Raw genomic sequence first — 14,932 nt, forward strand, 5'->3', positions numbered from 1 at the left:
CCAACCCTCAGTGCAATCATGGGATCTTTACTTCAGATCTGCAGAATGATTTTACCATAGACTTCCAGATACCACATGCCAAGCAGAGAGGAAGTTTGGTCTTTTGACTGAAGGGCTAGAAGCTGGAAATGTGATATGGTCACATGTTCATGTGTTGATGAACTGAGTCTCTCTGCCATGTGCTTATTTTTTTAATAATATATCCATCCGTGGGTAAGGTGCAGGATATTACAGTGAGTGGTGGAGCCTGTTTATAGAAAATTACTCATTTGGAATGGAGAGCAAAGACCACAGTGCATGTTCATGGTCTTGGGGTGAGCCTGGCTTTTGGCACCACTTGTCCTAAAGTGGATAGACCTAAAAGCAGGAGCTGAAGCCTCTGTCCTCTTGGACTAGGTGATGCGTATGTGGAAGAAAAGAAGCAGGGACCTATCACCAGAAAAAACTGCAGCTGGCTAGACTGGTCAGGTTTGTTTAAACTTGGAGAGCAAATAGGAAGTTTTGATCAGGAAATGTTCTTTAGACTGTATCCATCCTATCTTTGTCCTCGGGTAACGGTGATCTAACTCACATGTCTTCTTGTACCTAACTTTATTCCAACCACTTAAGCTATAAATAAAATAGCCAATATTGCTTGAAAAACTGGAGCAGATGCATGAAGTTCCAACATCTCTATTCTGGCTTATGAAATAAGTGCTGGTAACTCAGTGACATAGAGCTTCTCTATCAGAAGGGTGTGCTTGTGGCTCTAGCCACTGGAGGACTCTAAGGAGTGGAGAAGACTGCTCGAGGAGAGCTTGACTATGGTTGGACGAGATGGGTCCCTTCCAATATCAACATCCTGATTTGGAGTTGATAAGTATTGGCTGCTTTCTTAAAATAGACTCTTACACTAAGAGTGCCATCTATTTAAGATTCACTCTCTCTCCCTCTCTGGTGAGAGAAATAATCTGTCTAGTTCCAAACATGAACCATGCCTTTTGGGAAAGAGCAACGCTGGTTTTATGCTGTCCTTTACCTTTCTTTTTTTCTGTTGAAACCTTAACTGAACCATGGAAATGTGCCCACAGCTGAGTAACAATGCAGTATTACTGCAGATTCAAACCCTTTTCTCCTTCCTTTTGAGTCAGCTCTGAAGCATGCTGTAAACCTCTTAGGTTAGAGATTCTTTACAAGATGCACAGTATATTATTTGGTGCCAGTCATTTTTCCCTCCCCGCTTTTCAAGTGGCACAAACTGATGCAGATCAGGGTACTGTCATGTTGGCAGTCTTAAATGTGGGCTGGCTACAGTCAACTCTCAGCATATAAAACCCAGTTTCCGTGTTAATTGCTTTGGTGCTAATCTACTCAAGATTATTTTTTTCTCCCGATGTTCTTCCTGTGTGTATCAGAAATCAAGGTTGCTGGCTTAAAACAAACAAACTGTCTTTCCAGTAGCCTATGAAGCCAGTGTAGCTAAACGTTGGCCAGGCTCTTGTATATTTATAGTGCTGTATTTAGGCTCTGCTTCATTGCATGGAAGTTGGTAGGATTGACCTTTTGTTTTGGTGGTTTGGCTTGGAGGCTGTTTAGTGCAGGCTGGGATAGGTGGGACTAAAAGGCAACCTGGGATCAGAGTTGGCCCAGCTGTGTTTTCAGAACTGACGCCACAAGGATGGCTTTTCTCCTTGTGAACTTGGGGTGGGTGGGTCTGTTGGGAGTTTTCTGCTCAAATCACTGTTGCTTTGTCCCTTCTAATGTTGCTTTTGCTGTCTTCCTTTTAGTACAGCGGCTTTCCATCTGTCAGCTTGCTTATACCTGCTGTGTTGCAACTATTTTATTCCAGGCTCATCAGACCTTCTAGCATGCTTCCCTCGCCCTACAAAGTCTCTGTTTGAGTGGCTGAAAACCACCTCTTCTCTCACTGAGCTCCCCAAAAGGCTGGCTCTTGCTCTAGGTCTTGCCTTGCTGTCTGCTGAGCGAGGGCTGCTGGAAGCACAGGTTACTTCCTGGGCAAAGCAGTGTGCAGCTGAGGGTTCAGGTTGGATAAACAGTTGATGCTAGATGAGACCTGGCTTAGCAAAGCAGGGCTCAGCTCTGCTGCAAGGAGGAAAGTGCTGGGGAGTGCAAGCGCCAAGAACTGTGCTAGGACCTGGGGAAGCTCCCAACCGGCTCCAGGAAGAGGTTTGTTTTTCTTTGTCTGGTTCTCATTTCTGCTGCCCCAGCCCAGCTTATCTGGACAGCCAGGGCTGAGTGAGGTCTCAGCCCCTTCCTCTGGGCCAACTTGATCTCTGTGCCGCTGCTCTCAGAGGCAGACTTGGTGTGCAGTGCCTGATACCACTGGTTTTGGCATTACAGATAGGTCCTTAGCAAGCCTTTGTCCCAGCAGAACTGGGAGCATTCACAAGCTTGTAAATAAGACCTGTTCCTTCCCAGGTCTGCCTGTTCCAGTGAGCTTGGGTGTCCTAACCCAGCAGTCCTCAGCCAGCTAGATAACACAGGGGTAGGAACTGGCAGGGAATCTCTGATCTGAAAAGAGGTGGAAGTAAAGGATTTCAGAGATGATGGAGCCAGTAAATGGACAGAAGGTCATCTCGAGCACACGTGTAGCTTGTTTGCAGCCCTTCTGATCTCAGCACTGCATAGCTTCTACTGTGGTGATGACATGCAGAGTTCAAATTGTCTGTGTAAGTCACTGGCTTGTATAAAGTATAGAATCCAGCAATTTCTTTTCCTTTAATAAATTACACTTCTATGTTGAAGCTTAAAGCAAAAATGCAGTCCTTGCAGCTTTCCTTGTTCCTCTAGTACTGTAGGCTAAAATTTTCTTTCCATCTTAGAAAATCTTAATGTGGTCTTGAACATGGCACGGGCTTTTTGCAGCAAATAACATGATGGTTTGAAGCATATCCATATGTTCTAGACAGTCGCTTCTGAAAAAATGACTGCTAATAGTTGCTTTCTAATCTGTTCAAATTGCTTTTATCCCAGCATGGCTCTGAGGACAAGGTACATGAAAACTCTTCTAAAGTGCGACTGACAAACCTGAATAGAAAAGGTTTTTTAGGTGGGTTCCAGTTTGTCATCTGGAAAGGTGCAGACCTTTTCTTAAACCCTAAATGAGTGGTGGTCCTCTTCACCTTTGAGGGTCTCCTAGCAGAAGCCTTTGCTCAGCGTGGTGGCTCTTCTCCTGCCAAATCTTTGCTCCCTTGCCCCATCCACAGCTCTCTTCTCAGGTTGGTAGTTATTGCTGTGGTCTATTAAATGATGCCACCCCAGGGACAGCGCTCTGGGATCTATGTGAAAGGAGCAGTTCCTGGAAGTGTTTCCGGTGTTTCATCATGTCCTGCAGTATCTTTCCAGTATTTCTAGCACTGCCTGTTCCTTGCTTGGTCTTTGCTGTGTAAGCAGACAGATCCCATGTTGGTGCAGGGTGATTTTTCCTAACAAGAGCTTTACAACATACAGTGAAAAGGAAAATGTGCATCCTAGAAGAACACGAATCTAAACAGAGCCAGATGTAGGGCTGTCATGTTGGCTCTGGGCTTGAGTGCTCCCATTAAGATGAACTAACTCCACTCGTGGTCCCTAAATATCCAGATCTTCAGGGTTGAAAGAAACCTCCTGAACTTGAGCAGTTTGTTAGAACAAAACCAACTCCTGAAAAATAGCCAATTGCTTTCTGAAGCTAGTGAATACTGCTGCTCTTAATGCTTTTCTCAATTAATGTAAATATCCCTGCATGCTTATGAGGACCCAAAGCACTCCCCTGCTAGATATCTCATTCCATTTTTGCTATCTCTTAGACAATGCTTTTTGAGCTGTTTATGATTTCAGTAACCCTGCTGGCACTGCTTCACTACTTTTCCCTTCGCTCTGGGGTTTAATATCTTCAGGGGAACTTTCTGCCTCGTCTGTTCTTGCTTTTTCAAAGAGGAGTTGTGAAGTACTTGAAGTACTGTTTTGAGCTCCCAAGTCACGAGAACACTTTGTGTAAATTTTGTATGTTTTTAATCAGTCCATATGCCTGCCAAGAGCCGGAGATTAATGCTCTTTGATGCCATAAACATGGGAGGAAGCAGAGTGTGAATGTCCTGTCCTACTTAGACGATAGGAGCAGTAGAAACATGTAAACCTTAGAGCCTGAGCCCTTACCTGGAAGCACCATGGCATTTATTTTATTGGTAAAATCTGCAGAAATATTAGGCCGGCACTGAGTCACTCTGGTTTCTTAATAATCAAATGTCACAGCTGCAAAGTTTGTGCACAATATGCTCAGAGCCGCAGTTTCTTGAACAAGTTCTGCATATTTATACACAGTTCTCATTTTCCTTCCATCTCTGGCCCAGTTATCTGCAGATATTTTGCATTTATATTTCACCTTTCTCCTAAGTGTTTTGCAAAACAAAATGCCTAGTATGTACACAAAACATATGGAAGTGTGTGCGTATATGTATGTGTATGTATATAATGAGACGTTGTGGCAGCCAGTACAGGAATGAAGCAGTGTTTAGCTCCAGCCAGGATTTAACAGATCTCTCCTGGCCTGTGCTTAATTTTTCTTTTTAACTGCAGCTGCTATTTTTACTTTCAGCTCCTGTCTGGATTGCCTTACATTTTGCTACTTAGAATTTCATGAGTCACTTATCGCCTGTGACCATTCTGAGCTTGCTCTTCCCTGTGTGTGTTGATCCTTATTCTGACCTATAAGCGATGTGAAAATGCTCATTCTTTCGAATACACTTAGCTTTGTCTAAGGGGAAAGACGAGACACCTAAGGGTAATTTGTATCCCTGTCTCCACTCCACACAACTGTGTACTCTCTGCAGATTCCCTGCTACAATTGGAGAATGGGAACAGACTGACAAAATGGGGTAGGTGTTTTCAGCCTGACGTGGCACAGATTCACTGCCTTCTGTGCCAGTGTCTGAAACCTGGGCATCAGGTGATGGTGCACCTAAGCAATGAGATGAACTGATACTGGGCAATTACTTTGTGCTAGTTCTGCATGTTTTTCCAGAGATTGTTGCTCTTAGCACCAGTCTGTAAGCTTGTGGATGCTGCTTTTCCACTTCCAGGAAGGACCGCTCAGCAATCCACTGTGAGGAGGAGGTCCAGAGTTTATAGCTCTGCCGCTATTTTCCATCAGCTACAGTCATATATTCCTGTCCTGATCCTTCCCTCGTGAAGTTGTCACAGGCTTATTTATGATATTGTTTTGAAAAGCTACTAGAATTTGAGTATGGTAATATAAACTGTTCTACTTCTGCTGTTAGCAAGTTGATGTTACACAGCACTTCATGCCACAACTGTGCAGTGTGTGCACAGTGTTACATTTGACTCTGTAGTTAGTGCACTGAATGGGCTTCTGACCTCCAAATTTCATAAAGAAGAAATCTTTGCCTTTGCCAATGAGAGCTTACTGACCTGAGAGCTCTGGACAAGGTGCATACCTCCAAGGCGGGCAGATCCTGTGCCCTTATAATGGGGAACAGCCATGCACTAAACCAGTTGTCCCAGTCTGCGGAGGGGAATAGGTATGAAGTTGAGGACTGGTCAGAGATCTTGCTGGTCTTGCTCTTGTGCCCTCTTCCCCATCTCCTACTGCAGTTTCTCAACCTGTGGTGCATAGCAGGCTCGCGATCAGTTACACAAGAAGGTAGCCTCTGAAATGAGTGCAGTGTGGTTTTAAAAGTAAAATAAATAAATGCATGTTCCCTTGCAGGCTTTGGGGTGTTTGGGGTGGGGGAAGTAGTAAACATTAGTTTTAGACTAATCTTATCTGGCTCTTTGGCAACACTGCAGGAGTACTTGGGAGATCTTTTTTCATTCGGTAGGCTGTCCAGTGGTTAAAAAAAGCAGAGGGAGAACACTGCTCTTGACCTCTCTATGCTGTACATAAGCTCTTTCACGTACTGATCTCTGTGCATGTAGTTCTGCCCCGAGCCTTGGGTGGTCGCCCAAGCCGTGTTGATTTGGTGTGGTATTTAAAACGCAGTGCAGCCCTGCCTGCCTGCTTCAGAGAGACTGTAACCACCTTCCCACCTCGCCAGCCAGGCAGCCTGAACAGTTTCCTGGCCTTAATCTCTCATTAAAAATAAAACTTCGGGGTTTGTCAGTCTCGCTGCACTGAAGTCAGGCGTGGTTATGTACACTTGGTCCTGTTGGCTGTTTGGCACCATGGCGGTACACAGATAGGAATCTGCTGTCACAGTTGTTCAGATAGAGAAGTGTCCAGCTGGCTTTATTTATGAGTGAAGAGAGCCGATGTGTGGGCAAGCGGTGGTGAGTTTGGGATGGGCAAGTGGGTATAAACCAGCTCCACTCTGGCACGTTCCCCAGAGCCGGTGGGAAGTTCTCTTGCATTTATCGCTGGTGTGGGTCGGCCATGCAGCTGACTCCCTGCTGAGCAAGAAGACGCAAAGCTGGAAGGCATGAGATGCACTGTGTTTGCTGGCATGGTGCTTTTCGTCTTTCCCATGTGCTTCCACAGGGCTAGCAGGACTCGCAGCTTGAAGAGCTGTGGTGCAGGAAAAAAGTCTTTTGAGGACTTCTCACCCAAGCTACCAGCTAAGCTGGCTGTACTTTGAGCTCAGATAAGCAACGGGCCACCTTTTGAATCACCACTCATTGGATTGCAGCAGCTTACTGACTTGAAGGAGAAGCACTGAGGAATGCAGAAAGCTTTCTGCTGCTGCAGGCCAGTATTGTGCAGCTGAAGCTGTGTAAAGAGTGATGAGGAAGTCTCCAGCCCAGGTTTTTGATCCCTCTTATCTCCAGGTTTTGAGTCTATTCTGCCAGAATGGTAGATGAGGCAACCTGGTCTAGTGGAAGGTGTCCCAGCCTATGGCAGGGGAGGTTGGAACTAGATGATCTTTAAGGTCCCTTCCAACCTATACCATTCTGTGATTCTACAGGAGTTGTATGAAGGTAGGGGACCCTTCCTAAATCACTGTCCAGCTCTTGTAGGCATAGCAACAGGGGAACAATCAATGTGGAACAACCTCTTGCAGGACCTTTCTGCCTAATGGCTCCAGAGAGCACCGAGAGGTGTCTTGGGAGTCCTCCATATTCACCAAGTTATCCAGGTATTTGGGCTCTGCCTCTTGGAGGAGAATTTGCTGGCAAGGCAGCTCACGACAGCATGTTGGTTCTCACAGTGCCTTCTGGCCATTTCCTGGGAGCTTTAGTCTGGAGTTGTTCAAGAGAAACGTTGACATCAACATAAGTCTGAAATTTCTCCCTGTTTCTCCGCTGTGGTTTTGCTCACCTGGAGAGCATGTTCAGCTATTGGTGTCAGTGGCTGCTTTGACCCAACTGTGAATCAGTGCCCTGGATGTTCAGACCCAACCACGGTTGGTGTGTGAGCACGGTAAGAGAACAAAAGAGCTTCATTTCGTACTGGAATACATCCAGCTGCTGGAGCTTTATGAATGTTCCTGTGTTTACAGGACCAGGGAAGATTGACAACCTTTCAGTTAGTTGATTTTTAATTTAAAAATGTGCTTCTCTTCGAAGATTTTTGTCAACCCAAGGAGTGATTACTCCAGGGCTATTGCTGAAATACCAGCATTTTTGAAGGTCAGCATCTGCATATTGGTCTCAGCATCTTCCAGTATCGGAACAGATGTGTCCATTTCTGTTGTGTAACTCCTTCGTGGATGTATGGGGCTTTTTTCTGTTATCACCCAAGAGCTTTTTGTCCATACAGATTTTATGCAGTCCTGCTTTACCTTCAAAAGCAATCCCAGGCCTCAGTGTCTCTATGGAAAGGGTGGACCGCAGCCACTCCGCTGCTCAAATTCCTCCTAAGGATTGGCTTTTGCAGGGTTCAGTGTGAATATTGTTTTGAAATGTTACGTTATTTACAGGCAGTCCAGCACACAGAATCGTGACTACTCAGGCTGTGACCTTGGCTCCGTGCTCCGAGCCATGGTGAGAACCCAAAATCAAGAGCCTGTTCCTTGGCAGTCTTCATGGAGTGCTCACCTGGAGTTCTGTGCAGTATATTAATTGAGGTGTGCTGTGTACAAGACTCTGGTTGTAAACCTGGCCCAGTGTTTATGCTGGCTTGGGAGGGGGTTTTAACTCCTGGGTTCTTCTTTGAATTGGAATTTCATTTTTACATGGATATTTATGCTTGCTTTGTCTTTTATATTTGTAAAAATAAATACAGAGCAAGTCAGTATTATTGGAGCAATGTTAGCACTTTATCACTGCAGGAGACTTTACATTTAAAATGAAGGGGGAGATAATAGTTTAAGCTTGTTTCTGGGTCAGGATAAAGAAAGATATGAACAGAGCTGCTCTTGGCTTGGGCAGTTTGTGTCTGTGAAAGTGAGCCAGGGGGACCTTGGAAGAGTTGCAAGAAGATCTGGTAACAACCTAGGAAGCGAGGAGTGCAGGGAGAGGATGTTTGTGTTCTTTCTTGAAGAACAACTGTTTCATTTGGTAAGCTTGAGACCAGGGACAATGTGAAAGAAGGGATTGTTTCTTGCCTGGGTGAATGCAAAGATGACAGGGAAGAATTACAAATCTCTAGCACAGGACCTGCTTCAGCAGACAACTTAATCTCATCTCCCTGGATATAGAGTGCAACTTAAATGCTGAAGCGTGTGAAGGAAGAGCTAACTAAAACCTTACAGGTGGGTCTGCAGCACAGCCTGGTCCAACCAGCTGCAGGTGGCTGTGGTAAAGGTACTAGGAGATAGGTGAGATCAAAACCAAAATAAGAGAAGGCAGAGGGATGCCTCTGTCTGTCTGGGTTAAAGAGAGCCAGTCTGTGTCCCAGATACCAGAACAAAGAGTGTTTAATTCAGCAGATCTACACGTTACTGTCATATTCTTGCTACCTGGTGTCTTCCCCCATCCTCTCTTCCATTATGCTTTATCAGAAACTCTTTCCTCCCTCCCACTTTCTGAGAGAGAGATGGGATTTAGGATCAGGATCGGTGCTTGCTGCAGTTCTCCAGTGCCAGCATAATGGCTCCGTGACCTGATTTAAACTTGTGAGAGCTGCCATAACATAAATATTTGATGGAACTACAGCTTCCCTTTTTAAGCCTGCTTCAGTTTTTCAAGCTAAATCATGGCAAGGTATTCCTGAAAGACACTTGTTAGCATGGAGTTGTTTATGCAGTTGTCGGATCTTCTTTTAGAGACTGTTCTGGCTTCGGGCATCGTTTCAGCCTTGCGTTGTATTTATGCAAAATCTGAGCAGTACAAGTAAACATGTAATTATATTTGTGTCATAATACGTGGAAAGAAAGGGAGTTAAATCCATATGTCAGCTCTTACCCCAGATGGGAACCATGCTGTCACTCAAATTGTGATCGCTGCTTGTTTGGGCAGAGATGGTGCATTAGCACTACTGCAGTGTCTTGCCTGGAGTGACTGGGTAAAGGTGGTGAAGGCAGGGAGTTTGCTGAACGGTAAACAGTGATGTGTTTCTACACTTTTTAGGCTGCTTTGGAGATAAAACTTCTGTGTGTTTTGAGTCCTGGAAGGAGCTTTTTTAATGGATTGAGTCAGTATCTCAGACCTAAATTTAAATTTCTCTACCTATTTTTATAAACATGGACCTTTGTCAGAAGAAATAGTTGCTGTTAGCTTAAGTAGGTTTTTGCTTATTGCAGAAAGGTGTGACTCCCACATGGGCAGTGTTTGTAGGCTGCGGGATGGCAGTACAATAGAGGAAAGATGATTTTATATTAAGTTCTGAAAAAAAAAACAAAACCATGCTAAGATCTGGAAGCAGCTTAACCAGGGACTGATCAAGGGTTGCAGTAACCCTTCTGGGCAGATCCCAAATGATTTGGCCAAGCCAGCAGAAGTATGGAATACTCGATCCATTTGGCAGTGAAATAACTGGAAAACCCAGTTTTCTATCCCAGCTCCCTGTCTGTTCTGTGCTGAGGATGTGTCCCGTGCCCAGATGTTTGGGTTCCTCCTATTGAAAGGAAAGGGAAGAATTTGGAAGCTGGATTCTGCATCCACTGACAGCCATCATCCAAAACACTTAACTTTGCTTTTGGGGTGGACGTGCTTTACTTCTACATGGGCTATGGTGTGTTATAATTCCTTTAATGTTTTTGTTTTATAAACTCTATTTGTGGGAGAGGAGGGGAGTGTTTTTGAGGTGCCATCTGTCTTGAACTTGAGGTTAAAGTAGGTAGCTGGAAACCACAGCTTACCTCTAGCTGCTGCTATCAGATACAGTCTTTAAAGTGCGAGGCATCTTCTGCCATGATGTCATAATTGTTGAAACCACAGGATCTTTTTTTAACAATTTAATTTGCCAAGTCCAAAGAAAGAAAGCACTCTGAAATCTGTAAGTCTGAAATGTGGACAAAGCCATGATGAGCTCTCTCATTCTAGACCTTGCATCTGAGCTGTTTTCTCTTGTAGGAGATCAGAGGTACCAACTGATGAATGAATTGCTGTGTTGATGCAAAACTTGAAGTATCAGCTCTCTGTACCACGCTCTGCCCCTGTATGGCTTACAAATGTAGACTAATGTTGCAACTTCAAGTTCATAGAAAAATCTTTGTTGAGACATTAAAGAAAATTAATCTTAATGTTGAACTTAAGTTTTTGGTTTAGTATTTATTCAAAAGATCCTTGCAGCTTTTAAAAACACCTCATCAGATAAGAGGGCTCTATTGTGCTGATGGGCAGTTCTTTACTGTAAGCAGAGTGTTTTGCTGAATTTTGAGGGAATGGACAAGGACCCTAGGGTCAGAATGTTGCCTGCGTATTTTAAAGGTTATATAGCTATATATAGCTCAGGCTGGGTTTTCTTTGAAACTAGTCAGATTAGTCCTTGTTCAGTAAATTCCAGGCTTGTCTTGTAAAAAAAAAAAAGAAAAAGAAAAAGAAAAAAAAATAAATCTTTGGCTGTTTTCTGGTATTTACCAGTCTGTCTCTTTGCAGGGTTCATGAATAAAATTTTCCATCCCAACATTGACGAAGCGTAAGTAAATCCCTAGTGTGTGTTTCTTCTAAGGAGTTTGTCTAATTTTAACTGTATTTTGGCTTCACAATAATATGCTGATGAGTTGAATAATGCTTTCATCAATCTAAGAGTCCAGAGTGGGAGATGTGATAGACGTAGATGTTGCAAGTTAACTTTCAGGAGTGGGTCAGGCTCTGGGCAAGACTAGAGAGTTGCATGCTGCAGACTTTCTGGCAGATGTGGTCTTTGTATTGCAAAATGCTTGATTTACAGAAAATTCAAGGTTGCCAGTTCCCCTCCTCATTGATATCATGCTGGCTTTCTAGAAAGAAGGAACAGTGTCAGCTAAGCCATAGCTCCCTCTTTAGCTGAAGTTCACATCTATACTAAAACTCTTGAAAAAATAACATGTTTTGCCACGTTTCCTTTAGTTAAGGTTCGTTAAGGGAAGCCACCTATGCTTCCAGTCTCTTCAGCAGAGACCCATATGGACCAACTAACTCAGTAAAGGCTCCAATTTACTTTCTTTTGTGCAGAGTATGAAGATTCATGTAGTTAAAGGCTGTCCCTCTGTTAGCCACAAGGTAGAGGTAAATCATAGCTTATCTGAAGCAGTGGGGCAGAGGCAGAGCAGGAGAAGGGAGGTGTTAGATTGTATTAAATCCCCGGAGTATTTTTGAGTGTGACTGTTTAATTCCATCCTTTCCATATGTTTCAGGTCAGGAACTGTATGTCTAGATGTAATCAATCAAACTTGGACAGCTCTTTATGGTGAGTTTGGTATTTCCCTGAAAGCTGATCACGTGAACATCGGTATTTGTTAACACAGCTTGCTGGAGACAGGTGATCTTAGACCAACTTTTGGTTTTGAGGTTTTGTTTTGTTTTGGGTTTTTTTTTTTGGGGGGGGGTGTTGGGTTTTTTTTGCTGAAGTTTTAGACTCCTTTAGAGTCCTTTAGAGCCAAGATCATGTGAAAAATTAAGATTTTCGTGTGAAAACACTTTTGTAACCTATTTTTATACTAAAGATGTGAAAATATTTCATAAATCTCACGAAGGATTGCTCAATCCATTGCTTGGCATTACTGCACAACAGCACCCTTCCATGATTCAGCATTGAAAGAGAGGAGTGTCTGTACCTAAAGTGAAATCTAGTTCCAGCTACCCCATCCACGTTTTGTGCATGCATTCAAGCTGGTATTCTTTGTTCGCAAGGCTACAATCTCACTTCTGCAGAAGCTGGCACCAGAAACTGTACCTGTTTATCATGGCAGCATCATTTCTTTGCAGGCTGGGAGGTGCTATTGCATCTTTGCGCTGCTTGCTGCAGAACATCTTGGGTTTCCCCTTAGGTTGTTTCTGGCTATAACTCCCCTTTTTAGAGATACGAAATGATCAGCTGGTAGCTGAAGACCAGTTAAAATAGTGTTTAGGGAAAGTTGAAGTTGTTAAAAGGAATACAGCTGAGTATCTAGTCTAAGCTGGCTCCATTTTAAAAATGTGAAGTTCTTTAGCTGTTCCTGTTAGGCTTTGTGGAAGAGTGTTCAGGAGAGTGCACACATCAAATCGTTCACATTCTTCTATGAAAAACTGATTTTACGTATGTAAGTTGAAGCTTTGAAGCAGTTGCTAGAGAGACAAGCTACTTCACCTTCCTTGCAAGCCCAGTTTGTAAGGAAATAACCAGACTTGGTGAATCCTGGGTGGGAAATTGCTATAGCAACTTATTGAACTTTACTCCTCATCAGAATACCTTAAGTCCTCATGTAGTAGGTTCATGGCATACGCTTCGCGTGGTTTTGTTGTGAGAGATCAGCTTAGCCGTGACCCAGGTGGTGTTGCTAATGGAGGAAGAGGATGCTTTTGTGTCCTGGGAGGATCTGATGCAAGGTGGAGGAGTGAAAGCGGTGTTAGTAAACCAAGCCCTCCGCTGGGGATGAACCTGCATGGTTCAGTCAGTAGCAGAATCCAGCTCAGTGCGGTGTGTGCTGCTGTTCCACAGCCTTAAATGCCACCTGCAGATCATGGGGATGGCTGGACAAAAGAAAATTACTCCAGTGTAACAGTGGTGCTGGTTTTCTGCTCTGGCAGTCTGGATTCTGCTTTGGAAGCCATGCATGGACAGCCACCCTGTTCTGCAGCATGCTCACAGACGGCCACAGTGGGGTTTCTGCACTGTTTCCAAACAATTTCATAAGAAGGCTTTCTGTGAGAGGTTTCCTAATGAGCGCTGCTGTATTTTTGTTGTTGCTTGCAAAGTAAAGAAAAAACAGCTTGGTATTTACCATGCTTGTGGTGTATTAATACCATCAAGCTTTCAAAAATCTGCATTTTTCCCTGCAGTATCAGCAATAAGTGTGAGGCAACTTGAAGGTACAGAGCACCTTCCACACACTAACTGGTGAAACTTCACGTTAGAAAGTGCATCACTTGACAGTCATCTTATTGCAAACCTCCTTTGCCTTGCTGCAGGATGCCTTGAAGCTGCAGGGAGGACACTAGAGTGTTGACTCTGCCCCTTAGAAGTCACAGAATCACAGAATGGTTTGGGTTGGAAGTGACTTTAAAGACCATCTAGTTCCAACCCCTGCCAGGGGCAGGGACACCTTCCACTAGACCAGGTTGCTCCAAGCCCCGTCCAGCCTGGCCTAGAACACTTCCAGGGATGGGGCAGCCACAGCTTCTCTGGGCAGCCTGTGCCAGTGCCTCGCCACCCCCACAGTAAAGAATTTCTTACTTAGATCTAACCCAAATCTCCCCTCTTTCAGTTTAAAACCATTCTCCCTTGTCCTGTCACTACAGGCCCTTGTAAAAAGTCCCTCTCCAGCTTTCCTGTCAGCCCCTTTAGGTACTGGAAGGCCGCTCTAAGGTCTCCCCGGAGCCTTCTCTTCCCCAGGCTGAACAGCCCCAGCTCTCTCAGCCTGTCTGCCTAGGAGAGGTGCTCCAGCCCTCTGATCATCTTCGTGGCCTCCTCTGGACTTGCTCCAACACTGTCATTACTTTATGCAGTTGGGTGATGCAGCTGTAATGAACCCTATGCTCCTGAGTATATAAAGCCATGGCTTTTCCTCCTGCTCAGCAGGGTTTATGCTGAATGGGTGACTGAAGTAGTCCTAGCACAGTGTCTCTATGTCCCAGACATGTTGACAAAGGAGGGAAGAACTGACAGAATGTAGATCTATTTTTGAGTAAGATCCTCTTGAGTAAGATGAAATAAACACACCCATTAGGAAATCGGTCGAGCTGGTAACATGGGGCAGTGGTGAAGATCTGCCTGGACCTACTGCATGGCTCTTCTCAGGCTGTATATTTGCTGGCAGTGGAGTTAGAGCTTGGTTTTCTGTGGGTGCAGCCCAGAGCCAGAGTAACCATTTGCACAGGGAGAGCGCTTGGAGATACCTTTCCCCTACCTGTCCACCCATTTTGATGAATCTTTTAGAAAGTTAAGGGGTCAGAGATCCTTGCCTGCTGTCAGATCTGGTTGAATTCAGCAGCTCTGTGAGGCTCGGTTGTGCCTGGCCTCAGGAACAGTCACACAGCCTTGTTTCTGTAGAGGCAGGTTGAGATGGCTGAACTGCTCACATGGTGGGTCCTAGGCAGTGTTGGGCTTCCCTTCTGACAGCTCCACTTTGATCCATGCTGGAGGGGACTGGTGATGCTCATCCACAGGCAGGATTTCTCTGCCACCAGGAAAGAGATACTCCCTTTAACTAGGGGGGAAAGGGGGATCCTGATAGAAGACATGTAGAATATTCAGAAACAAAACCCAACAGAAAACCTCACGCAACAAATGCTGGTCTGCTTCTCTCAGCAGCTCTCCAGAGGCTAAAGCGAAACCTGGCATGCTGCCCTGCACTGGGGGTTTAATCTCTGCTCTGTGTGGGTGTGCGTGGTCCTTCTGAAGGCCCTGAGGAGGAATGATGACGCAGGGCTTGTTTCTGAACACCCCCACTGCTGAAGTGTGGTACTTGTCGTCTTAGGGATGTGGGAAGAGGGT

The 14,932-nt window shown here is 44.7% G+C and overlaps 1 protein-coding gene across 6 annotated transcripts in view; it reads left to right on the top strand.

Annotated features, from left to right (window-relative positions):
* Positions 1 to 14,932, top strand: part of UBE2H (ubiquitin conjugating enzyme E2 H) — a 53,383-nt gene that overhangs the window by 28,684 nt on the left and 9,767 nt on the right. For 3 of the 6 annotated variants that reach the window (XM_080390703.1, XM_080390704.1, XM_080390702.1), the window contains 2 exons: positions 10,915 to 10,954; positions 11,655 to 11,707. The exons of 2 other annotated variants lie outside the window; for them this stretch is intronic. In XM_080390703.1, the coding sequence (XP_080246829.1) occupies positions 10,915 to 10,954; positions 11,655 to 11,707 (93 nt within the window). Of the gene's footprint in view, positions 1 to 7,889; positions 8,001 to 10,914; positions 10,955 to 11,654; positions 11,708 to 14,932 lie in introns of those variants that run through there. One more of the 6 variants, XM_080390707.1, reaches the window with a different exon arrangement.

Source organism: Falco punctatus, assembly GCF_963210335.1.
Source record: "Falco punctatus genome assembly, chromosome: 6".
In the NCBI taxonomy this organism is placed as follows: Eukaryota; Metazoa; Chordata; class Aves; order Falconiformes; family Falconidae; genus Falco; species Falco punctatus.